The 24,590-nt window shown below is 42.4% G+C and overlaps 1 protein-coding gene across 1 annotated transcript in view; it reads left to right on the top strand.

Moving 5' to 3' along the window:
• The first annotated feature begins 420 nt into the window (after positions 1–420).
• Positions 421–24,590, top strand: part of FLT3 (fms related receptor tyrosine kinase 3) — a 76,396-nt gene continuing 52,226 nt past the window's right edge. Inside the window, exons 1-2 of the mRNA XM_047078162.1 lie at positions 421–504; positions 22,550–22,671. Of these exons, the coding sequence (XP_046934118.1) occupies positions 462–504; positions 22,550–22,671 (165 nt within the window). The 5' untranslated portion in view covers positions 421–461. The remainder of the gene's footprint in view (positions 505–22,549; positions 22,672–24,590) is intronic.

The following is a 24,590-nucleotide window of genomic DNA, read 5'->3' as shown; positions in this document are numbered from 1 at the left end:
CACGAGGAGGACGCTTTCTGGTTCGCGGCCGTCCCCAGGCTCCGAGATCCGAACCACAGGGCTCGGGGACTCCCGGGGACAGAGGGCAGCTCTCCCCTGCCCAGAGCGGAGGAGCCCGCACCACTTCCCCGGCGGAACCGCGCGCGATCTCCCCCGCCACAGTCGGGGAGCCCCGGGCGCCGCGGAGCGCGGGCTGCGGACCGCGGCGGGCACGTGGGCTCGGCCGCAGCGCTGCGCCTGGCACCGGCTCCCCGCCTCGGCCCAACCTCTCTCGGCTCCCGCCTCGGCCCCTGCCGGTGGGGAGAGGGATCCTCCCCCCTTCCACTTTGCACCAGTCCGAGGGAATTTGCGGTCGGTGACGCGCATCCTTAAGCGAGCCACCTGCAGCGCGGGGCGCGCCGCTCTGGGCGGCATCGCAGGGCTGGGCCGGCGCGGCCTGGGGACCCCGGGCTCCGGAGGCCATGCCGGCGTGGGCGCGCCGTGGCGGCCGGCTGCCGCTGCTCGGTAAGGCCCCGCACGCCCGCTCGCAAGCCCCCGCAGCCCCCCGGCGCGGCCCTCGCCCCCCCCACCCTCCCCCCCACCCCGCACGGCGGCCCCGGGCGCGCGCCTCCCGGTCCCCGCCGCCTCGCTCCTCCCCGCGCTCGCTCTTCCCTCGCTCCCGCGCCCCTCCCCTCTTCGGCGGGCCCCCGCGGCCCCCGCCGGTCCACCCCCGCGGCGTCCTCCCTCCCCTCTAACGCCGCCGCCCCGGCGCGGCCCCGCGTCCCTGACGGCGGCCCGGACCCCGCGGGCGGCCTCCCGGCGCGCTGCCCGCGGCCGGCCCGGAGCCGGGGCCGCGCCGCCCGCCTGCCCCCCGCGCCCGCGCCGCCGCCCGCTCGGCCCGCGCGCCGGGTTGCCGGGCCGTCCGCCCGAGGCCGCGGCCGCGGGGGTGGCGCCAGGTGGCTCCGGACGGCGCCTGGCGCGACCCCGGACACTCCGGAGTGGCGTCTTTGGCTCCTCGTTGGAGGCTATGATTTGCCGAGTGCGCTCGGAGGAGGCAAGGCGCCCGCCGTTCTCCCCCGGAGCTAGTCATCGCGAGTAACGACCCCCACGCCTGCCGAATTTCGGTGGGATCAGCGAATCGCCGCTTCGGGACTGTTAATACAAGCAGGATTTACATGTGAGAATATCAGCGGCCCGTGCCTGCTGTACTTGGTTTTTTTTTCTTTTTTATCCCGGCATTAAGCCCCAAGGGGGTTTTCAAGGACTCAGCTGACTGTTCCCAAATAATCTGCTGGGTAGCGCGCAGCTGGCAATGCGAGAAAGAAAGACGAAAAAAAAAAAACCCTTTAGAGCCACCTCATCGATTTGGAAAGATGAGAGGGTCGATTCGAGTTCAGGGTGAAGGAGAGAGACGTTTCTGGGACGCTGAGGAAGGAGCCCGGGAGCCTTGGGCCCCTGTCTGGTCCAGCAACCTTGGGACTGGCACCCACCGCTCCCGTCCTGGCGTCCTCCTCTGTCCTGTGAGGGTGCCCTGTGTGTCTCCTCCAGCTCCAGAATTCCAGCATTCTAACTTGAAATCTCAGTGGGACGTAAAGTAATTTTCATTAGAGACGTGCAGGAATTATTTCCAATGGCTTTTAGTAAAAATTAACTCAGAATTATCGAGTAGGAAATGGGACATAAGGGAGAAAAGAGTGGGAACACAGACATTTTGCGTTTCTTAAACATTTATCTTTGCGAACTGGTAAATATGTACATTTCAAATGTATCGTACAATATGTTTTCCGGAGTCAGCTAGCTCTCTGTTGCGTATGATGTTAAGGAGTAAGTGAATTTGTCAGTAGCATTCAGAGGCTTTCTGGAAGTACGAAGATCAGTACTTGCAACTATATTCAAGCTGCACTGAGTTCCTTTATATTTAGGAACAGTCTCAGAGATTTCTACATCTCTTTCCAGATTCTTCTAAATGAGGTATAATCTGCATGCAGCGAATATGCACACATCCCAACAGTACAGTTCCATTAGTGTTCATATGTGTATGTACCCACAAACCCTTGGATATAGATACAGAGCAATTCTAGCCCCGCCCCCTCTCAGTCAACATCCCCCAGAGGTAGCCTCGACTCTGACTTCTAATACCATCGAGTTGCCTGTTTTTGAACTGCGTGTAAACCAAATCATCCTGCATACTCCTTTAACTCCAGCTTCTTTTATTCAATATTGTGATTAGGAGATTCAGTCTTGTTCTCAGTAGCAAGGGTTTGTGTGTGGGGTGGGGGTGGGGGAGTGTGTTTTAACTGCTGAGTGCTCTTCCTAAATATGAATATACCCTACCATTTATTTACCCATTCTGTTGTTGAAGAACATTTAGGCTGTTTCCAATTTTGTATAATTAGGAGCGACACTGCTGTGAACATTCTTTTACGTGTTTTTGGTGGACCGAAACACTCATTTCTCTTAGGATGATGCCCACCAGTACAACTCCCAGATCCCAGGGAAAGGCATATATGCAATTCTGGTAGACACCATCAGTTTTCCGAAGTGGCCCTTCTGATTTAACACTCCCGCTGGCAGCTTTTGGAAGTTCCAGTTCCTCACATCTTTGCCACTCGCTGGTGTTACAGATTTTCTTGAATAAAGGAGCATAAAGTGAGAAACTTCATGGGATGACTTTAGACTATTTAAAAACTTTAAATTCCTTGAATCAGAAGATGTGATCCCCATTTCCCTTAGATTGTAAAGTTCTACCTCGTGAATACTGATGAAGCTTTCTAAGTAGGATTTCAAGATTGGAAACGTGCTTCCCATGGCTTCATGGTGCGGATACTGGGTACAAGGAGGGGGATTCCAATAGTTCAAGAAGTACGATGCTGTCTCTTTCATTCGTGTCCGAAAGTCGTGGTCAGAGCCTTGAATTACACATTTTATTGCCATCCTTTGCCCTTTTTGTTCTTCTTGCTTTATTTGCCTTCTTGTGAACTGTTAGCCTGAGGGGGGATGTTTCAGGAGCAGGTGGAGGCAGATGTGGATGCTGGACAAAGACAGGTTTGGATTAGATGGGACACCAGACCTGATGGCCTGATGTTCAGGTCCCCTTTGATTCTAAAACTCTGGTTCTAACTGTTGCCGTCATACAAATTTGGATCGGCTGTTCATTTCTTCTTGGGTACTTCGCGTCTACCCATAGTAAATCATCCTTTTAGGTTGAGTTGTGAACTCTTTTCCTTCTACTAAAGAGTGGCTCTACTTTTTATAACCAAAAGGGCACTTTCAGGGATTCTTAGTTATTAGTCAAGGGAGCGTGTATGAGAAAGAAAAACATTTTTTATTTGATAAACTTTTATTGAGCACTTATTTCCGTGCTGGGCACAAGGGGTATAAGGATGCGAGAGATCAAGGCTGGGGGAACTTATTACATATAAATAGCTAATCCTGTTCTTTTTAAGAAATGCACAGTCAGTGCCTTTCCCCAGGAAAAGCCCTGCAGCACAAAGCTGGCTCTCGGATACACCTTCCCACACAGTGGGTAAGGGTCGCTATCTATAGATGAAAAAATAGCATACTTCAATGAAAGAAACTTCAACCAGGTTAGAATGGAAATCTCAAGACTTTTGTCCCCCAAAACTACTTAAACGTAGATATACTATATTTAATGGTTGTGGGAAAGAAACTGCTCTCGCATTGAAAATTAAACTAATGGACTGTTCCAGAGTTCAATATGGCCATGTTTTAAGGCTTGAGAAGAAGACATTTTCTAAATGGTTCTCTGAACAAAGTGTATCGACCTCACTTTGCTCCCAGAGAACATCTTTGCTCCCTTGGGGAGCTCACAGGAAGGCTTAATGCCAGCACATTCTCGCCTGTCCTTTTTGTTCCTGTCATCTTGTCATTCTTGAACGAAACTAGGCAAGCAGTGTGACAAGAGCCCCTAACAATCAGTGTTCAAGATAACAATCTTGCTGACTCTCTTTCACCTGACACTGTCTTCATCTTTGGGTAAAGGTTCTGATTTGACAAAAAGCAAAGAACTTCAAAAGTATGGTATTGTATCATTTTTCTTGATTTTGAAAGGGATCTTGCAGAGAATAGGAGTAAGAATTTGGAGAAGGAGGTATGAGGGGCTGAGAATTAGCTTAGCCTGCTTTATCATTTGCTTTCCTTGGTCTTGCCACCCTGCTCTAGCCTTCAAATAACAGACTCTTGTGAATCTCACTGTAGGCATTTTGTCTGAGTAGAGTTTTTTGGCTTTCATCAGGTGACAGTGTGATCTTAAGATTTTTCCATGACTTCCAAAACAGCCTTAGCCACTTCTTAGCTAGGTAGCCATAGTCATGGGGCCAAAGGTTTTTCTCTCTTTTGGGGGCTATATGAGATTTACACTTAGGTGACTTCATTACATTTGGTTGATACCTCCTATGGCTTAGATGGGACACCGGACCTGGTGGTCTGATGTTCAGGTCCCCTTTGATTCTAATACCATCAGTGGTCCTCAAGTGGTAAAAGCCTTTGCAGAACTCATTGATGGTCGTTAATTTGAATCATGCAATTCTGTTCTATGGGTACCAACACATGTGGAGGAAATTTAAAAATAATACAAAGTACACACACACAGTGTTCTTTTGTGGCTAGAGGAATTGCATAAGATCCTAAAAGAGGAACTATTGTTATTTTTAAGGTTAAACAGTAAAATATTTTTTCACTGCTGTCATTAGAAGTCAAATGGTAGCCAAGAGTCCTCCAAAAATTATTTACAGTCTATACTAAAACAGGATATTGTCATTATTTATCTAGGCTGTTGTGTTTTGCTTATAAGATATTCACTGAATTCAGGCTTCACAAGCTTTGCTGCTCGAGTTATGATTTTCCTAATGTTAGGGATTCTGTTCTTGGAGGCAACGCAGATGTATTAGGACTAACAAGACAGTTAGGAAACGTGTTCTTTACTCAGGCAGGGAATTTCTCCGCACTTGAGTTCCTCATTTGTAAAGAGGAGATAAGCAGTATCTTACTCCTTCATCATTGGATGCATTCCTTGGTAGGCATGTGCTTTGCAGAAAGAGCGGTATCTGAAGTCTAAAGAAATCATTAGGATTTTCCTCCTTCCCTTCTTAGACACTTTAGAGCACCGTCCATATCTCAGACTTGTATTAAGTCCCGCATAGTACTGGTTCCTGCTTTCAAAGAGCTCACAGTCTGACGTCGGGGGCATTGGCGGGAAAAGGTCAGGCATGTAGAAGGAGAATTGCAGTTCGATTTTGGAAATCTGCACAGAGACGGAGCCTGTAACCCAGACTGAGAAAAGAAGGCCAGGCTTCCAAGTGGAGGTCATGCCAGAGCCGTGACTAGAAAGATAAGGAAGAGTTGACTGGGAAAGGGGTGGAGGAGGACATTCCAGGCAAACAGGGCGGCAGAGAAAGGGAACGGCGGTAAGAAACATGCAGTGGATGGAAAAGCAGACTTCCGTTCTGGGTGGCTGAGAGACAAAGTATAAGGCCTCCAGGGTAGAGTATCCTTTGAAAAGTTGTGATTCAGAATGTAGTCTGAAGACTGTTCAGGGGACAGCTTTAAAAAAAACTTCTGGGTTGCCAGAGGCTCAGTGTGTAATGTGTAAATAGTGTTCTGATGGGATGAGGGACCTGGACTTTACGGTGTAGACCAAGAGTCTCTGGGCGGAATTCACTGATCCATTGTATTCCTCATCAGGGTGTGTGGGTGTGTGTGTGTGTGTGTTTCCTTGTTTGTTTTGGAGAGCAGGTGAATTGCATTCATCAGGTTTTCAAAGAGGCCTGTGACTCAAGAAAGAGTAAGTAAGCACCATTGCTCTAAGTTGTTGAGGGGTTTTAAGCAGGAGGGGGGCACGCTCTGGTGCATGTTTTAGAAAGACCTTTCTGGCATCTGTATGGAGGGTGGATATCAGGCCGACAGGCCCACGGCGGGGAGGCCAGCTAGCAAGGTGTGGGCAGTAGCCCGGGCCAGGGACGACTAGGGTTTGAAGTAGGGCAGTGGTTACAGAGATGCAGAGTTGCCTCCCGGTTTGGGAATTACCAAGAGGTTAAAATGTCAGCGCTTGGCAACTGCCTGGCTGATGGGAAGTGAGGGAGGGGGAGGAGTCAAAGAGAGCTTCTGAGTTTCTGCCTTCGACTGAGAGGGAAGAGAAAGGAGGGAGTAGCTTTAGGAAGGAAAAAGGGGAGATCAGTGTGAGTTTAAGATTCCCGGGGCTGCCCAGACATGGACCCATACATACTGAAGGGATGAATTTGAAACACGTGAGCAAACCGATGGTAGTTAAAATCAAGAGAATTTGCAGAAAAAAGAGCATGAAAGGACTAGAGAGAGGACCAGACCTTAGAGCTACCCAGTTCTTTTTTTTTAAGAGCTACTCTAGTTCTAAAAAAAAAAAAAGAAAAAAAAACAAAAACCAAAAAAAAAAACACTCCTGTATGTTTCCTCTGCAGTAACAGCACTGAACACTTCTGGCCGCCAAAAGTGTGTGTGCGCGCGTGTGTGTGTGCGCGTGCGCGTGCGCGTGCGTGCGTGTTGCAGGGGGTGTTCCCCACACCAGGCAATTCTCAAATACCAGTTGGATGGCCTACAATTTCCCTCATATCTGACTCTGTACACCTGGAGACAGTATCAGATCCCACAGGTTAGGGGTTCAGGTCCCCACTCTTGCCATTTCAGATGTCAATCCCAAGTCCAGGCTGTCACCGGACTTCTGAAAGGGGGCTGGAAATCTATGGTTTTCAGGAGCACCGCCCCCCCACCCCCCCCCCCCCCCGGTTCAATTAGTTTGCTACAGCAGCTCACGGAACTTAGAAAAGCATTTTACTTACTAGAGCACCAGTTTGTTATAAAAGGATCTAACTCAGGAGCAGCCAGCTGGAAGAGAGGCATAGAGCAAGGGGTGTGGGAAGGAGACCTGGGCTTCCACACCCTCTCCAGGAAGCCGCGCTCTGGCCGCCTCCGGGTGCTCTCCGACCCGGAAGCTCATTGAATCTCCCAGTTCGAGAATATTTGTGGCGTTTTATCAGCGACTTCCCCTCTTCCCAGAGGTCAGCGGGTGGGGCTGAAAGCTCCCACCCTCTCATTACTTGGTCCTCCTGGTGATCGGCCACATCCTGAGGCCATCTAGGGCCCCCCACCCAAGTTGCATCATTAGCATCAACTTTAGTGTGCTCAATAGAGAGTCCCATCATGGATAACAAAAGACTCTCCTATCAGAACATTCCAAGGGTTTTAGGTTTGTGCCAGGAATCCGGACTGGTCAAATAGATTTATTACACCACCCCAGTCCTATCTACTGCCCTCATTTACTAGGTGCGGGGAAATGGGGCCTAGAAAGGTCGAAGGACTTTCTGCAATCCAAGCAGGTGACTCTTAGAACAGGGGCTTGAAACTCAAACTTTAAAGTCTTTGCCAGGTCTGCTCCCCAGGAGACTCACCTTGGGGAACCTGAAAATGAGGTGCCCCGGCATTCTCTGATTTGTTTTATAATGTCTACATCCATCACACTTTCAGTGGAGAAGATTCTACTTTTACCAAAAATTTTATTTTCGATTGGTGCTAATTTTTTTTTTTTTTTCTCCACTTAGCCCCACCTCCACTCTAGCCCTGCATTTGCAAATCTTGACGCTTTGGGAACACTTTTCCAATTCCAAAGTTGTCTTCATTCCTCAGACTGTGTTTAGAACTGGACTCTAGGGGGATACGCATCGACTCTTGATTTCGACTCAGGTCATGATCTCATGGTTAATGGGTTCAAGCCCCACATCGGGATGGCGGTGTGGAGTCTGTTGGGGATTCTCTCCCTGCCCCTCCCTCTCTCTCCCCCCCCCCCCAAAATAAATAAATAAGTAAACATTTAAAAAAAAAAAAAGGAACTGGACTCTGGGAAGTGCTACCAGGGTTTTGGAATGGATTCTCATTAAGAACTTTAATCTCCATGGCGGCCGATTCTTCCTTTGGCTGTTTTCAAAGTTGGGTCTATTAAGGTACAATTGTCCTATTGCAAATTTTACCCTTTTTGGTGTGCAATTATATAACTAGCACCACTATTAAAATATAGAACATTTCCGTTCCACCCCCTGCCCAACCCACCCCAGAGCTTCTCTTACTCTTCTTTGTAGTTAATCAACCCCAATACCCAACATCCAACCCCTGGCGACCCGTGACTTCTTTTCTGCCCCTATCATTTTTCCTTTTCCAGAAGGTCATGTAAGTGGAATTTTATAATATGGAGACTTTTGAGTCTTTCTTTCACGCCTCGTAATTACGTGAGATCTATCCATGTTGCTATGTATATCAGTAATCAGGAAACAAAAGTAAGTGAATTACCTTTGAAGATATAGTTGGCCTTATTAAGTGCTCCATGAATCGGGCAGCGCCCCATGTAGCAGGTAGAGGGGAGCTCCAGGAGCTGTGCAAAACAGAAGGGTTTTCTAGACAGACGTGAGATAGGGCAGTTAGCAAAAGAAAAGAAAGGGTTGTTGCAGACAAGGTCACTTTCCCTTAGGGGCATATACAGGGTGTCTTATTAGGTGGATTGCTTCATCTTTCTTTGGGGCTTGGGGATGGCCCCTGTGACAGATTAACTCATTGGAGCTGACCGGAAGACATTTCTGACTAACTGGTTAAGACTACATTTCTGGGAAAGGTTGAAACGGGAATTAGGTGAGGTATTAAGCCCCGGTTTGGTGACTTGGCCTAGCGTAAATAGCTCTGTTTGGGCCTGTGGTTTTCTTTTTAACAGTACTTTTTTTTTTTTCCTTTCTGTTGCTGAGTAGTATTTCATTATTGGACGTGGCACAGTTTGTTTAGCCATTAATCAGCTGAAGTTCATTTGTTTGCTTCTAGTTTCTGGCAGTTGTCAATAACGCTGCTATAAATACTTGAAGGCAAGTTTTGCTGTGAGCACAGGTTTTAATTTCTCTTGGGTACACACCCAGAAGTGGCATTGTGTTGCTGGAATGTTTGCTCAGTGAACGTTCAACGTTATGAGAAACTGCCAGTTTCTCAAGGTCATTGTCATCACTTGGTATGTTTTTTGTGTTTGTTTTTTAACCCTCCTAATAGGGGTACAGCATATGTCATGGTGGTTTTAATTTACATTTGCCGAATGACTGATGATGTTGGTCGTCTTTCCGTGTGCTTAACTGTCATCCCGTATTATGTTTGGTGAAGTGTTTCCTAAAATCTTTTGCCTATTTTTTAAAAATCAGGTTGTTTGTTTTGAAAATATTTTTCCCAGTCTATGGCTACTCTTTTCATTTTTCTAAGAGAGTATTTTTGGAGAGCAGAAGTTATTCTTTCTGATGAAGTCCACTAGTGGAGAAAATTAGCCCTGGACTAGACACTGCTCTGGTCCCACCTAACCAAGCTTAAAGGAAGACCTGAAAGGAATAAAATGTTTACAGTGAACTCAACTGCCTCCCATAAAAATGTTCAAAAATATGTAACCACATGCAGAAATATCTGACACCAGGCGAAATTCACAATGCCCAGCAACCAGTTACAAGTTAATAGACAAAGGATAAAAATTCAACCCATAATAAGGAGAAAAATCAGTCATGAAGAAGAGACCCAGAAGTGACCTCAAATACAGAATTAGTAGGCAAGAACATTCAAATAGTTGTTATATTATATTCCACATAGTCCTGAAGCTAGAGGAAAGATTAGACAAGCTAAGCAGGGACATAGTAAATACAAAAAAAAAAAAAAAAAAAAATCACACAAATTGAACTTCTAGAGATGAAAATTATGATTACACTGGAAGGGTTTGACAGCATACTGACTGCAGAAGAAAGGATTAGTGAACTTGAAGATGGCAATAGAAACAATCCAAAATGAACAGAGAGAAAAGACAAAATAAAATGAATAGAGCATCTGTGAGAACTTTGGTTGGTCATAGATACATGTAAGTCTGCTATTAGAATGTATCCTTTTTCTCTGATGCTTTTAAGAGTTCCTCTTTATGATATATTGTTGTAGTTTTCTTCCTGAGTCATGTGTTTGGGTTTTGTTGGGCTTCTTACCTGTGGGTTTACATTTATATCAGGTTTGGAAATGAAATTTTTCCTCCATTATTTTATCAGCTATCTTTTTCTGACCTCCTTTTCCCCATTATTTCCCATGACATGGATATTTGACCTCCAGAAGTGAGTAAATATAAGATTTTTTTTTTATTGTTTAAACCCCTATGGAAGATGATTGACTATTTAATGCAAAATAATAACAGTAACTTGTTGGGTTTATACCTTATATAGAAATGCAATGTGTGATAGTGATAACACAAAACCTGGAAGGGATGAAATTGAAATATACTATTGTAAAGTCCTTATAGTAAAAGTTTTTCAAAAGTTTATTTATTTTTGGGAGACACAGACAGAGCACAAGTAGGGGAGGGGCAGAGAGAGAGAGGGAGGCACAGAAGCCGAAGCAGGCTCCAGGCTCTGAGCTGTCAGCACAGAGCCCGACCGCGGGGCTCGAACTCACGAACCACAAGATCGTGACCTGACCTGAAATTGACACTTAACTGACTGAGCCACCCAGGCACCCCTGTAAGCTCTTTATATTATACATAATGTGGTATAACAGCACTTAAAAGACTGCTTTAGGGTAAAGATGCATACTATAAAGCTTAAAGCACTTGCTTAAATAACAAAACAAAGCATTATAGCTAATCACTGAAGAAATAAGATGAAGTAGAATCATAAAATATACTCAATTATTCCCAAAGAAGGTAGAAAAAGAGGAAAGGGGGGAAAAAAGGACAGATGGAACAAACAGAAAACAAAGAATAGTATGAGCCTAAGCCTATTAATAATCTCGTTAAATTTCAATGATTTACACATCAAATTAAAAGGCAGAGGTTGTCAGACTTGGTTAAAAACAAAAACAAAACCCAAAAAGCAAGACCCAACTTATATGGTGCATAAATAAAGTCAACCTTGGATGTGAAGACGCAAATAGGTTAAACGTAAAAGGATGGGGGAGGGGAGAAAATTCCATGCCAACCAACACTAATCAGAAGTTGGAGAAGCTAAATAACAGACAAAGTATATTTCAGAGCAAAAATATTACAAGAGGCAGAAAGTTATGTCATAATGCTATAAGGCTTAAGTCATCACAAGACAAAAATCATAAACACTCATGCATTTAACCGAGCTTGAAAATACATGGATCAAAATCTGATTGAACTTGCAAGGAGAAATGGGCCAATTCAGAGAGTTCAATACCCTGATAATTGATAGGGAAAAAAAAAGAAATCAGTAATTTATAGAAGACTTGATCAACCGGCTTGATCTAATTTACATTTAGAGAACATTGCACTCAACAACAGCTGAATGTACATTCTTTTCAAGTGCATACAATACACTTATCAAGCTAGATCATATTCTGGGCCAGCAGACAAGCTTCAGTAAATTTTAAAAGATTCAAGACATACAAAGTTTATCCTGTGACTACAGTGGTATTAAATTAGAAATTAATAACAGAAAGGCACACGGAAAATCCTCAAATATTTGGAAACCAAAGAACACATTTCTAAATAATCCTTGGGTCAGTGCAGTAACCAAAAAACAAATGAGAATGTACATTGAACTGAGGGAAAATGAAATGCAATATATTGGGATTTGAGGGACGTTCCTAAAGCAGTACTTAAGAGGAAATTGGTAGCATTAAATTATTAATTATTAAATGATTAGCATCCTTAAATTGTAATGCTACAAATTCAGACCAGTGGGCTTGAATTCAAGCACAAGCTAGAGGAGGAAAATAACAAATTAAACCCCATGTAAATAAAAGAAAGGAAACAAATATCAAAGTGAAAAATCAATTCAATAGGGGGGGAAAGGAGAAAATCAATGCAACCAAGAGCAATAAAGGATCAGTAATATTGCTAGACTTCTAGCCAAACTGATCAGGAAAAAAAGAGAGAAGACATAAATTTGAGGTATCAGGAACAAGAGAGGCAACATCACTATAGAATCTATAGATATTAAAAGGATAATATGGAAATATTATTAATGACTTTATGCCTATACATTGACAACTTCCATTTAATGGAAAAAAATACCTTGAAAGACATATATTACCAAAGTTCATTTGAGGAAAATCAATAATCTAAATAATGTTATGTCTGTTAAAGAAATTGAATTTGTAGGGGCTCTTGGGTGGCTCAGTAGGTTAAGTGTTCTACTTTGACTCAGGTCATGATCCCGCGGTTCGTGAGTTCGAGCCCCACGTCGGGCTCTGTGCTGACAGCTCAGAGCCTGGAGCCTGGTTCAGATTCTGTGTCTCCCTCTGTTTCTGCCCCTCCCCTGCTTGCACTCTCTCTCTCAAAAATAAGTAAAAACATAAAAAATATATACATTAAAAAAAATAAATTGAATTTGTAGTTAAAAATATTTCCACAGCGGAAGCACCTGGATGGCTCAGTTGGTTAAGCATCTGACTCTTGTTCAGCTCAGGTCATGATCTCATGGTTCATGGGTTCTAGCTCTGCATCAGGCTCTGCACTGACAACACAGAGCCTGCTTGGGGTTCTGTCTCCCTCTCTATCTGCCCCTCCTCTGCTCACTCTCTATCTCTCTCCCTTAAAAATAAATAATAAATATATATTTTTTAATTCCCATGATGAAAACTACTGGAGTAAATGGCTTTACTGGGGAATCCACCAAATGTTTAAAGAGGAAATAATACCAATTCTATGCAAACTTTTCCAGAAAATATAAGAGAAGATAATGCTTCTCACCTCATTCTATGAGGCCATTTCTATGGTACCCAAACTGAGGATATTACTAGCAAAAAAACACAAAAATAAACCTGCAGGCCGATAATTACCGTAATATAAATGCAAAAATTTTTAGCAGTACTTTAACAAATGGAATTCAACAATATATAAGCAAGATAATACATCATATCCAACTGGTATTTATTTCAGGAAGGCAGGGTTGGTTAACATTTGCAAATGAATCAAATGTTAGTTCACCATATACACACAATAAAAAAGAAAAATCACTAAAAAAACAAAACCAAAAACAAACCTATATGATCATCTCAATAGATACCAAAAAATGCATTTGACCAAATTCCACATCCATTCCTAATAAAATTTCCCAGCAAAGTAGGAATAGACATGATCCTCCTCCAATTAAGTAAGAGTATCTATGAAAATCCTTTAGCAAACATCATACTTAATATCAAATGGCTGAACATTTTGTTTTTTGTTTTTTGGTGTTTTTTTTGTTTTTGTTTTTTAAATTTTTTTTTTTGACGTTTATTTTTGAGACAGAGAGAGACAGAGCATGAACAGGGGAGGGGCAGAGAGAGAGGGAGACACAGAATCTGAAACAGGCTCCAGGCTCTGAGCTGTCAGCACAGAGCCCGACGCGGAGCTCGAACTCTCGGACCGCGAGATCATGACCTGAGCCGAAGTTGGACGCTTAACCGATCAAGCCACCCAGGCGCCCCAAATGGCTGAACATTTTGTACTAAGATCAGAAATAAGGCAGGGATGTCCATTCTCCCTACTCTTCAACATTGTGCTGGAGATTCAGCTAGCGTAATAAGGCAAGAAAAAGAAATCACAAGCATCCAAATTGGAAAAGAAGTAAAACTGTCTTTATTTGCAGACAACATGATCATCTGTGTATAAAATCCTTTGGAACTTACAAAAAAGTAATCACAACTAATAAACAAGTTATGCAGGTTTGTAGGACACAAGATCAGTGTAGAAATTAAATCGTGTTTCTAGAACTAACAATCAGAAATGGGAGAAAAAATATAAGGTAGCTTAAAAAAGATGAAATTGGGATAAAGAAAGGCAAGATCTGTACACTAAAAACTATACATTGCTAAGAGAAATTAAAGGAGACCTAAATAAAGAGAGATATACCATATAGATGTATTATAAGACTCATATTGTTAAAATGTCAGTCTTGCTCAGTTGATCCAGTGACTCAATACAATTCCGTCAATATCCCTGCAAACCTTTTTTGCAGGTTTTGACAGGCTCGTTCTGAAATTAACATGAAAATGAGAGATCTACAATACCCAAAACAACTGTGAAAAGAACATCTTGATTTCAAGACTTATTATAAAGCAACAATAATTGAAACAACGTGGAATTGGCATCCAGATAGACAAATAGATCAATGGAAAAGTATATGCAGTCAATTTATTTTTGATGAAGGTATACAAGTAATTCAGTGGAGAAATCAATACTCTTTCAGTGAATGGTGCTGAAACAATTGAATATTCACATGTAACTATAATCATATGAAAAGTTTTGACCCATAGTCATACATAAAAAGTCTACTCAGAATGGGGTGCTTGGGTGGCTCAATTGGTTGAGCATCCAACTCCTGGTTTCAGCTCAGGTCATGATCTCTTGGTCTGCAAGTTTGAGCCCCACATAGGGCTCTACACTGACAGTGCAGAGTCTGCTTGGGATTCTCTCTCTCCCTGTCTCTCTGCCTCTTCCCCGCTTTTGCACATGCGCCCTCTCTCAATAAATAAATAAACAAAAAAAATGTTTTTTAAAGTACCCAAAATGGATCATAGACCTAAATGTAAAACTAAAATGTACATTTAAAACCTGAAACTCTAAAACTAGGAGAAAACCTTTATAACCTTAGATGGAACAAAGAATTTTTAGATACAAAACCAAAAGCATGATCCATAAAAGGAAGATTGATAAATTGGACATCTTCAAGATTAAGAATTTTCGTCTTCAAAAGACAAGCCACAGATTGGCAGAAAATAATTGTCAATTACATATTTGATAAAGGACTTGTATCCAGAATATATTTTTAAAAAGAACTCTCGGGGCGCCTGGGTGGCGCAGTCGGTTAAGCGTCCGACTTCAGCCAGGTCACGATCTCGCGGTCCGTGAGTTCGAGCCCCGCATCAGGCTCTGGGCTGATGGCTCAGAGCCTGGAGCCTGTTTCCGATTCTGTGTCTCCCTCTCTCTCTGCCCCTCGCCCATTCATGCTCTGTCTCTCTCTGTCCCAAAAATAAATAAACGTTGAAAAAAAAAAAATTAAAAAGAACTCTCAAAACCTGAAGATGGCCAGGTAGGCGGCTCCTGAACTCACTTTCTCCCATGGACACGCAACATCGACAGCTGCACATGGAACATTTTCTCTGAAAGAAATCCAGAAACTAGCTAAGTGGCTCCAACGCAATGAGGAAATGAGGAAAAAAACCCACATTGAAATGGGTGGAAAAGACAGAGACACATGTCAATCTCACCAGAACCCAATCCCTGACATAGCAATCAATATACAAATGAGAGGGAACTCACCACCCTCAGCTCCCCCCTGAGTAATGAAAGGGTTTGTTTGACCCAACATCTAGCATTCCTATTTTTTAAGGCTTCCACCTTGGGACTGGCTCCCAGAACTCCTGGCTCTGAAAAACAGTGGCTCTGAAAAACAATGGGGCTTGCATCCTTGAGACTATACCAAACAAAGAAACAGATTGTAGCAAACAAAGAAGCAGTTCTTTGGGCCTGGGAGGACTCCCTGTGGTTATCCCCCCAGGGTGCGGTGCAGAAGCCACAGATAGAAATGTCTCCCAGTCTTTCCTTAAAGGTCCCTTAAAGGGACCTGTTGGCAGCCTGAGGGTTAGGCTCCTAATTTAACATCTATCTAGGAACTGACTGTGATCCTGCCCAAGACTGGGGAGGCTAGCAAGCATGTCTCTACATTTTCCTTCTGTTAATATCTCCCTGAAAGGAGCATGTGTACGGGTTTGGAGCCCTGACTTTAAATGCTACTACCTTTGAGTCACCCTTCTAGTCACTGTTCATCTTACTTAGGTCCTCCCCTTTGCGACACTGACAGGGTCTTGGCCCAACCCTCACTCTTAGGAACCAGTGACTTGGACAATCACAAGGGTTTGAGGGCCAACAAAGACCTAAGCCTGGACTTTATGAGAAGGTTCCTCTCCTGCATGAGACCATTCTGCGAAGGTTGGGAGAGGTGGCTGTTTTATCCAATGCACGGACACCAACACAGAGAGTCAAGGAGAATGAAAAGGAGTGTGTTCCAAAGAAAAGAAGAAGTGAAAACTCCGGAAACAAACCTTAGTGAAACAAAGATAAATGGTTCACCCATAAAGAGTTCAAATTAGCGGTCATAAAAACTCAACGGAAATACAAAAGATCATGAGACTATTATGGACACTTATATGCAAACAAATCGGACAATCTAGAAGAAATGGATAAACTTCTAAAAACATACAACCTATCGAAGACTGAACCGGGAAGATCAACAGAAAATTTGAACAGAATCGCTAATAAGGAGATTGAATCGGTAATGAAAAATCTACCAACAAAGAAAATCCAGGACCAGTTGGCTTCATTTGTGAATTCTACCAAACATTCAAGGAAGCATGAATGCCAATCTTTCCAGAAAATTCTTCCAGAAAAAAAAGAGGGAAACACTTACAAAGTCATGTTATGAGGCAGCATAACCCTGAAACCAAAACCAGGCAAAGACATTACAAGAAATGAAAACTACAGGTCAATATCCCTGATGAAAATAGATGCAAAAATTCTCAACAAAATACTTGCAATCCAAATTCAACAATACCTCAAAAAGGCCATACGCGATATCTAGAGGGATTTGTCCCAGGGATGCCAGGGTGTGTCAGCATCTGAAAATCAATCGATGTGATACGCCACATTAACAAAATGGAGAACAAAAACCCTAGGATCATCTCAATAGATGCAGAAGAAGCTTTTTAAAAAATTCAACATCCATTCATTGGGGGCTTAGACGGTTAAGCATCCCTGGATTTTTAACTCAGGTCGTGACCTCACAGTTTGTGAGATCAAGCCCAGTGACAGGTTCTGTGCTGACAGCTTGGAGCCTGTTTGGGATTCTGTCTGTCTGCCCCTTCCCTGCTTGCACTCTTTCTCTCTCAAAATAAATAAACATTAAAAAAAAAAAAGTAATTCCATTTACAGCTGCATCATAATAAAACACCTACGAATAAATATAACTGAGGAATTAACAACTCTGTACACTGAAAAGTATAAGATATTGATCAAACACATTAAGACAAATAAATGGAAAGAATTTCCATGGCTATGGATTAGAAGAATTAACATTGTCCAAATGTCCATACTATTTAAAGCCACCTACAGAGTCAATGCAATCTCTATCAAAATTCCATGGCATTTTTCACAGAAATAGGAAAACAATCCTAAAATTTGTAATGAACCACAAAAGACCCTAAATAACCAAAGCAATATGGAGAAAGAACAAAGTGAAAAGCATCACACTTTCTGATTTCAAACACTGTTACTGAGTTCTATAGTATTTAAATTTTTTTTTCAACGTTTTTATTTATTTTTGGGACAGAGAGAGACAGAGCATGAACGGGGGAGGGGCAGAGAGAGAGGGAGACACAGAATCGGAAACAGGCTCCAGGCTCCGAGCCATCTGCCCAGAGCCTGACGCGGGGCTCGAACTCACGGACCGCGAGATCGTGACCTGGCTGAAGTCGGACGCTTAACCGACTGCGCCACCCAGGCGCCCCGATATAGTATTTAAAACAGTACAGTATTGGCACAAAAACAGACACGCAGATCAATGAAACAGAATAGAGAGCCCGGAAATAAACTCATGCACATGTGGTTAATTAATTTGTAACAAAGGGGCCAAGTGTATACAGTCGGGGAAAGATGACGTATACAGTTGGGAAAACTGGACAGCCACATGCAAAATAATGAAACTATACCACTATCTTATGCCATACACAAAAATCTCGAAATAGGTTAAAGACTTGAATGTAAGACCTAAAACCGTAAATCTCATAGAAGAAAACACAGGGGGTAATCTCCTTGACATCTGTCTTAACAAGATTAGATTTTTTTTGGATTTGACACCAAAGGCAAAAGTAACAAGAGAAAGAATAAATGAATGGGACTACACAAAACTAAAAAGCTTTGGCACAGCATCAGAAACCATCAAAAATATGAAAAGGTAACCTGTGGAATGGAAGAAAACATTTGCAAATTATATATCTGATAAAGGATTGATATCTAAAATACAAAAATAACTCCTACAACTCAGTAGCAACAAGAAAGAAAGAAAGAAAGAAAGAAAGAAAGAAAGAAAGAAAGAAAGAAAGACAAAAGAAGAAAAAGAAATCTGGTTGGAAAATGCACAGAAGAAATGAGTAGACCCTTTTCCCAAAGAGGACAGCATCACTAATCATTAGGGAAATGCAGATCAAAACCACAATGTTAGAATTCTAACCACCTGTTAGAATTGCCGTCATTAAAGAGACAAAAGATGACAAGTGTTGGCAAGGATATGAACAAAAGTGAACCCTTGTGCTCTATTAGAGGGAATGTGTACAGCTACCTTGGAAGAGTATATAAGTTACCAAAAAAATTAAAAATAGAGCCTTTGATCCACCAATTCTACTTCAGGGTGTGTATCTGAAGGATAATCACTATCTCAGATAGATATCTGCAACCCCCTACCCCCAACAGCACTTTTTACAGTAGCCAAGACTTGGAAACAATTTCAGTATCCACTGATGGATGAGTGGTTAAAGAAAATGTGAGATAGATAGGTAGGCAGGTAGGTGGATATACATCTATATGTATACTGTTTTCCATAGTAGCTGTGCCCCTTTACATCCCCTCCAATAGTGTACAAGGGTTCTCTCTCTCTCTTTTCTAATGTTTACTTATTTCTGAGAGAGAGAGAGCATGAGTGGGAGAGGGACAGAGAGAGACACACACACCCAGAATCTGAAGCAGGCTCCAGGCTCTGAGCTGGACGTGGGGCTCAAACCCACGGACCACGAGATCATGACCTGAACCGAAGATGAACGCTTAACTGACCGAGCCACCCACGTGCCCCACAGGGTTCTTTTTTTGTCCACATCCTCGCCAACACTTGTCATCTTTTGTCTTTTAAATGATGTTTATTCTAACAGGTGTTAGATAACATTTCATTGTGGGGTTTTTTTGTTTTTTTTTTTTTAAGTTTATTTTGTGAGAGAAAGAGTGCAAGCAGGGAAGGGACAGAGAGAGGGAGAAAGAGAGAGAATCCCAAGCAGGCTCCTCACTGCCAGCTCAAAACCAGACGTGGGGCTCTAACTCATGAAACTGTGAGAAAACGACCAGAGCTGAATCCAAGAGTCAGATGCTGAACCAACTGAGCCACCCAGGTGCCCCACCATTGTGGTTTTGGTTTGTATTTCCCTAATGATTAGTGATGTTGCCCTCCTTGGAAAAAGGAGGCACAGTTTCCAACCAGATTTCTTTTTCCTCTCTCTCTCTCTCTCTCTCTCTCTCTCTCTCTCTTGTTGTTGCTATTGAGATAGGTATCTATCTATTTATGAATATTATTCCACTGTAAAAAAAGAAAGAAATTTTTGACAACATGAATGGACCTTGGGGGCATTATGCTAAGTGAAATGAGTCAGAGAGAGTAAGATAAATACTGCATGATGTCACTAATCTGTAGAATCTAAAAAATCAAACTCACAGAAACAGATCAGATTGGTGGTTGTGAGAGGCATGGGGGTGGAAGAAATGGGTGAAGGTGGTCAGAAGGTACAAACCTCCAGTTATAAAATAAATTCTGGGGATGCAATTGTATACCTTAACCTTATACAATGTTACATGTTGACAGTAACATAATAAAACTAGGAGGAAAAACTATCAAAACAATAATAAGAAAATAAGCAACCCAGTTTTAAAAGGCTTGAATTGGACAAAATATGTGGACAGAAACACTGCCAAAGAATGTAAAGTATGTCATATAAGCATCTGAAAGGATACTGAACATCATTAGTAGGAAAATAAATGTTAAAACCACAATGAGATATCATATACCTAGTACAATGGCTAAAATTACAAATTCCCATCATACCAAGTGTTGGTGAGGATGTGAATTCCACAGCTGGAATCCCCATACAATGACAATAGGGATATAAAATGATACAACCTCTTTGGAGAGCAGTTTGGCACGAGAAAGTTACATAGACACCTCCCTCCCATATGACTTGGGTACTCCAATCCTTGGTATTTAGTCAAGAAAAATAAAAGCATATGTCCATGCCAAGACTTTCATACAAATATTCATAGCAGCTTTATTTGTAAGAGGCTAAAAGTGGAAACAATTTAAATTCTGTCAACAGGTAAATGAATTCAAATATTGTGTTATATCTATATAATAGACTACTACCCATCAGTTAAAAGGCATGAGCAACCGATATACTGCTACAATAGGGATGAATCTAAAAATAATACGTGCTGATAGAAGCCAGACAAAACCAGAAATGTCGTACTATGTGATTCCGTTTATATGAAATCCTGGAAAATTCAAGCTAATCTATAGTGACAGAAAGGAGATCAGAGGTTGCTTGGTATGTGGCTGTGGGGTGAGTAGGAGGGAGGGATTACAGAGAGGCACGTGGCAACTTTTGGGGGCACAGAAACTTGACTGTGGCGATGGTTTTACAGATAGATATGTATTTATGTCAAAACTTACCAAATTATGCATTCTAAATATGTTCAGCTTATTGTATATTAATTATACTGAATAAAACTATTTGAAAAAAGAGTAGGGAGGGGCAAAAACCACTAGGGAATAGCATAGAGCAGGGAAAGGTCTTGAATTCTCTAATTTTGTTTCGTTTTCCCCTATCCCTTGCAGCTGTGCTCATTTGATTTCCCTTAAAAGACTAGGGTTGGGGCACCTGACTGGCTCAGATGGAAGAACATGCAACGCTTGATCTCGGGGTCCTGAGTTCGAGCCCCATGTTGGGTCTAGAGATTTTTTTTTAAAAAAAGAAAAAGGGGGAAAAAGACTAGGAGCTATATTAAGGGAATTAAAAAGTACATAATGACTAAATGCTAATGTGATTGTAGTAAAACTATTCAATTCACACCTTACATGTAGCTGTGTAAATTGGTATGGCACCTTTGGAAAACCAAATGGCGATGCATTCCAAGAACCATTGAAGTGTGTTTATATCCTTTAATCCACTAATTCCACTTCCAGAAGTTGATACTAAAGAAATACCATTTTATTTTATCTTATCTTATCTTATTTTAAGTTTATTTATTTTGAGAGAGAGAGCGCGAGACAGAGAGAGAGTGTGTGCACTCGGGAGCAGGGGAGGGGCGGAGAGAGAGGGAGACCGAGGATCCCAAGCAGGACCTGCACTGTCATTACCGAGGCCAACACACCGCTCGATCCCACGAACTGTGTGATCGTGACCCGAGCCGAAATCAAGAGTCGGACGTTTAACCGACTGAACCACCCAGGCCCCCCAAATGACGGTTTTGGTTTTTTTTAATACGATATTTATTGTCAAATTGGTTTCCAGGCAACACCCAGTGCTCATCCCAACAGGTGCCCTCCTCCATGCCCATCACCCACTTTCCCCAACAGTTTTGGTTTTTTTTAAAGACATAAACTTATTTTCTGGAGAGGCAGAAAATAAAATTTAGAAAGCTTTAAAACGCATGAAGAAAGCTGAATCATAAGATAGAGGATGAGAAAGCTGAAAAGTAACCCGATTTCCACTGCAGGACCCCCACACGAGTATAAATTGCTAACAGCAGGCTCCCAGAACTTGGGCTGCTGACACGAGAGAGGAGTCTCCCCTGGGGAATCTGATTAGCCCAGGAGAAAACCTAAAAATAACCATACAGAGACGATGGGACAGCAAGTCAGACTTCATTCTTATATATGAGCACACTGTCCAGGATCGTCAATCATTTGGGGGAAAACATCCAAATGATAGGAGAACAAAAAGTGAAGGAGAGAGAAAGAATCAAAGAAATAGTTCAAAAAACTTTTCCTAAGAGAAGAATATGAGTTTCTGGATTGAAAAGGCCCCCTGAGGGGCGCCTGGGTGGCACAGTCGGTTAAGCGTCCGACTTCAGCCAGGTCACGATCTCGCGGTCCGTGGGTTCGAGCCCCGCGTCGGGCTCTGGGCTGATGGCTCAGAGCCTGGAGCCTGTTTCCGATTCTGTGTCTCCCTCTCTCTCTGCCCCTCCCCTGTTCATGCTCTGTCTCTCTCTGTCCCAAAAATAAATAAAAAAACGTTGAAAAAAAAAATTTAAAAAAAAAAGAAAAGGCCCCCTGAGCATCTTGCACGACGGATGAAAATAGACTGTCCGTAAGGCACATAATTCTAAAACTTTTAGGGCACAAAGGAAACATTTCACAAGCATCCGTAAAGAAGAAGAAATTGCTTGCATGCAAATAAGCAGTTCCTCAGGGCACTACCCTTACTTCAAATTCTTAGCAGCCACTATGCTTATTTCACGTGGTCAATATCACATTGGACGGCACAAAGACTATTTCTATCATTGCAGAACCTTCTAGAAGACAGCACTGCTCCAAGTACCCCTGCCCCTGATTCATAGTGAGACTTGATTTTGATGAAGTTGTATTTCATATGTACTTTCCCGTTGGCCACCTTTGCCAGATTAATTTTGTTTTGTTGTTTGGTTGTACAATGAATACATACTTTCTTTTCAAGGTGTGCGTGTTATCAACATCCTTGTCTTTATTTTGTTTTACAGTTGTTTTTTCAGCAATGATATTTGAGACTATTACAAATCAAGATCTACCTGTGATCAAGTGTGTTTTAATCAATCATAAGAACAATGATTCATCACTGGGGATATCATCATCGTATCCCATGGTAAAGTAATGTTAAAATTCTAACTTTAGCTATTTTCTCTAGAGACCATACTTTGTAAGCTGTTGAGGCCTACCATGGCCATATGGATTTTTCTTTCTGTGTTTGGAAGTATATTATGTACTCATATGCACTCCATTCCATCCAGATCACGTTCTCTCGGGTTTGAATTCAGGAAGGACACCAATGCTAAGCATGAATAGTAAGAGAAATTGCCCTTTCTCCTTGAAGAGAACCCAAGCTTCTCCCTCAAACCTGAGCCCCTAATTTCCAACTGCCTCCTGGTTATGGTTAAAATGGGTTTTCCGTTTGCTCATTAAAATCTACCTACCTATTTTATTTCATCTCTACTTCCCCAAACCTGCTCATATGCTTGTGTTAACTGATTTCTGTTTCTGGCCCTGTCTAGTTCCCAGGCTTGAAAGGTCAGCATCGTTTTGGGCTGCTTCCTCTCCCTTACCTTCACATTCGGTCAGTTACCAAGTCTTGTCAATTTCCTTGCTTTGCTAGCTCTCACTTAATCTCCTCCTATTCTCTGGTCCCACAGCCACTTCCAGAATTCAAGCCCTCAGTATCTCCCCCATAATCCCAATGATATCGCAAGGGACTTCTTCCTTCTAGAGTTCATCTCAGACAGGGCTGCCAGACTGTTCTTTCTGAGGCACAGCTACATCCTTCACTGCCTGGCTTGGACCCTTCAGTGACTTCCCATTAAGCTGACATGAGATTGCTCTATTATCCGACTCTGGCTCCGTCGGGTTCCACCTTTGTTCTTCATCACCCTTCTCCTCCAAGCAGTTCGTATAACAGCTTAGGTATTTACTCAGAAGAAGGAAGCTTAAATAACAGAGGACTGAAAATATTTCAAAATATTAGAAACATACGGCAAAAAGGGAGCATACCTTAGCCGATTCCGTGAACATTTTCAGTGAAGGATTCATGCCGATGGGTAGTCACTGCTTTCTTTTACATGGGTGTAATACCTAAACACATAACACGGCGCCCTGAACTTCACTCCCCACCCCCCTAAAATCAGAGATAGCAAAAATATTCTCAAATTTTAAAAATAGTGTGAATTTTATAAGAATATAAAACTTCTGGGGGCGCCTGGGTGGCTCAGTCGGTTAAGCGTCCGACTTCGGCTCAGGTCCCGATCTCATGGCTTGTGAGTTCGAGCCCGGCGTCAGGCTCTGGGCTGATAGCTCAGAGCCCGGAGCCTGCTTCAGATTCTGTGTCTCCCTCTCTCTCTGACCCTCCCCCATTCATGCTCTGTCTCTCTCTGTCTAAAAAATAAACAAACATTATAAATAAATAAATAAATAAATAAATAAATAAAACTTCTGATTTAAAACATGATTTTTTATGTCAGATTTTTAACAGAAATTGGCATCATAACATATTGCTTATTAATAATGACATTTTGCATACACAGGATTTCCGCGTGGACAAAAAAATGTTAATATTATTTGCCATCATGTTTTAAACTTTTATTGTCTTTTCAACTTAAGAAAATAGCTGCTTACGTTTCAGTGTTTTCTTATAAAATACAGTCTTCAAGAAAAGCTAATAATGGGTCTTGGTTCCTAGTAGTAAGCCCTGCATTATTTTTTTCATTCAGTATAAATTGTATGCTTATGCAATATTCAGGATTGGATTAAGACCTCATAGCTCTCAAACAGCGTTTCACAGACAATCCTGCAAATCCTAGATGCTGCAAAGATGTCTGCACAGCTTTTACCTCCTTGAAGCTGAAGCTGCTCTTTTTGGGTATTTTCCTACTTTAACGTGAAGTGGATTATTAGGGTAGCAGCGTTCTTGAAAATAATGGTTTAGATTTCATCCACAGTTCACACTGCTCAGATGAGACATCTTTCTTTCTTTCTTTCTTTCTTTCTTTCTTTCTTTCTTTCTTTTAAAGTTTA

The sequence above is a fragment of the Lynx rufus genome, unplaced genomic scaffold (genome assembly GCF_022079265.1).
Source record: "Lynx rufus isolate CCGP_SWC_20201006 ecotype Redwood Valley unplaced genomic scaffold, mLynRuf1.p SCAF_1, whole genome shotgun sequence".
In the NCBI taxonomy this organism is placed as follows: Eukaryota; Metazoa; Chordata; class Mammalia; order Carnivora; family Felidae; genus Lynx; species Lynx rufus.
The sequence above is the reverse complement of the archived record's forward strand: the minus strand, read 5'-3'. Positions and strand labels throughout refer to the sequence as shown.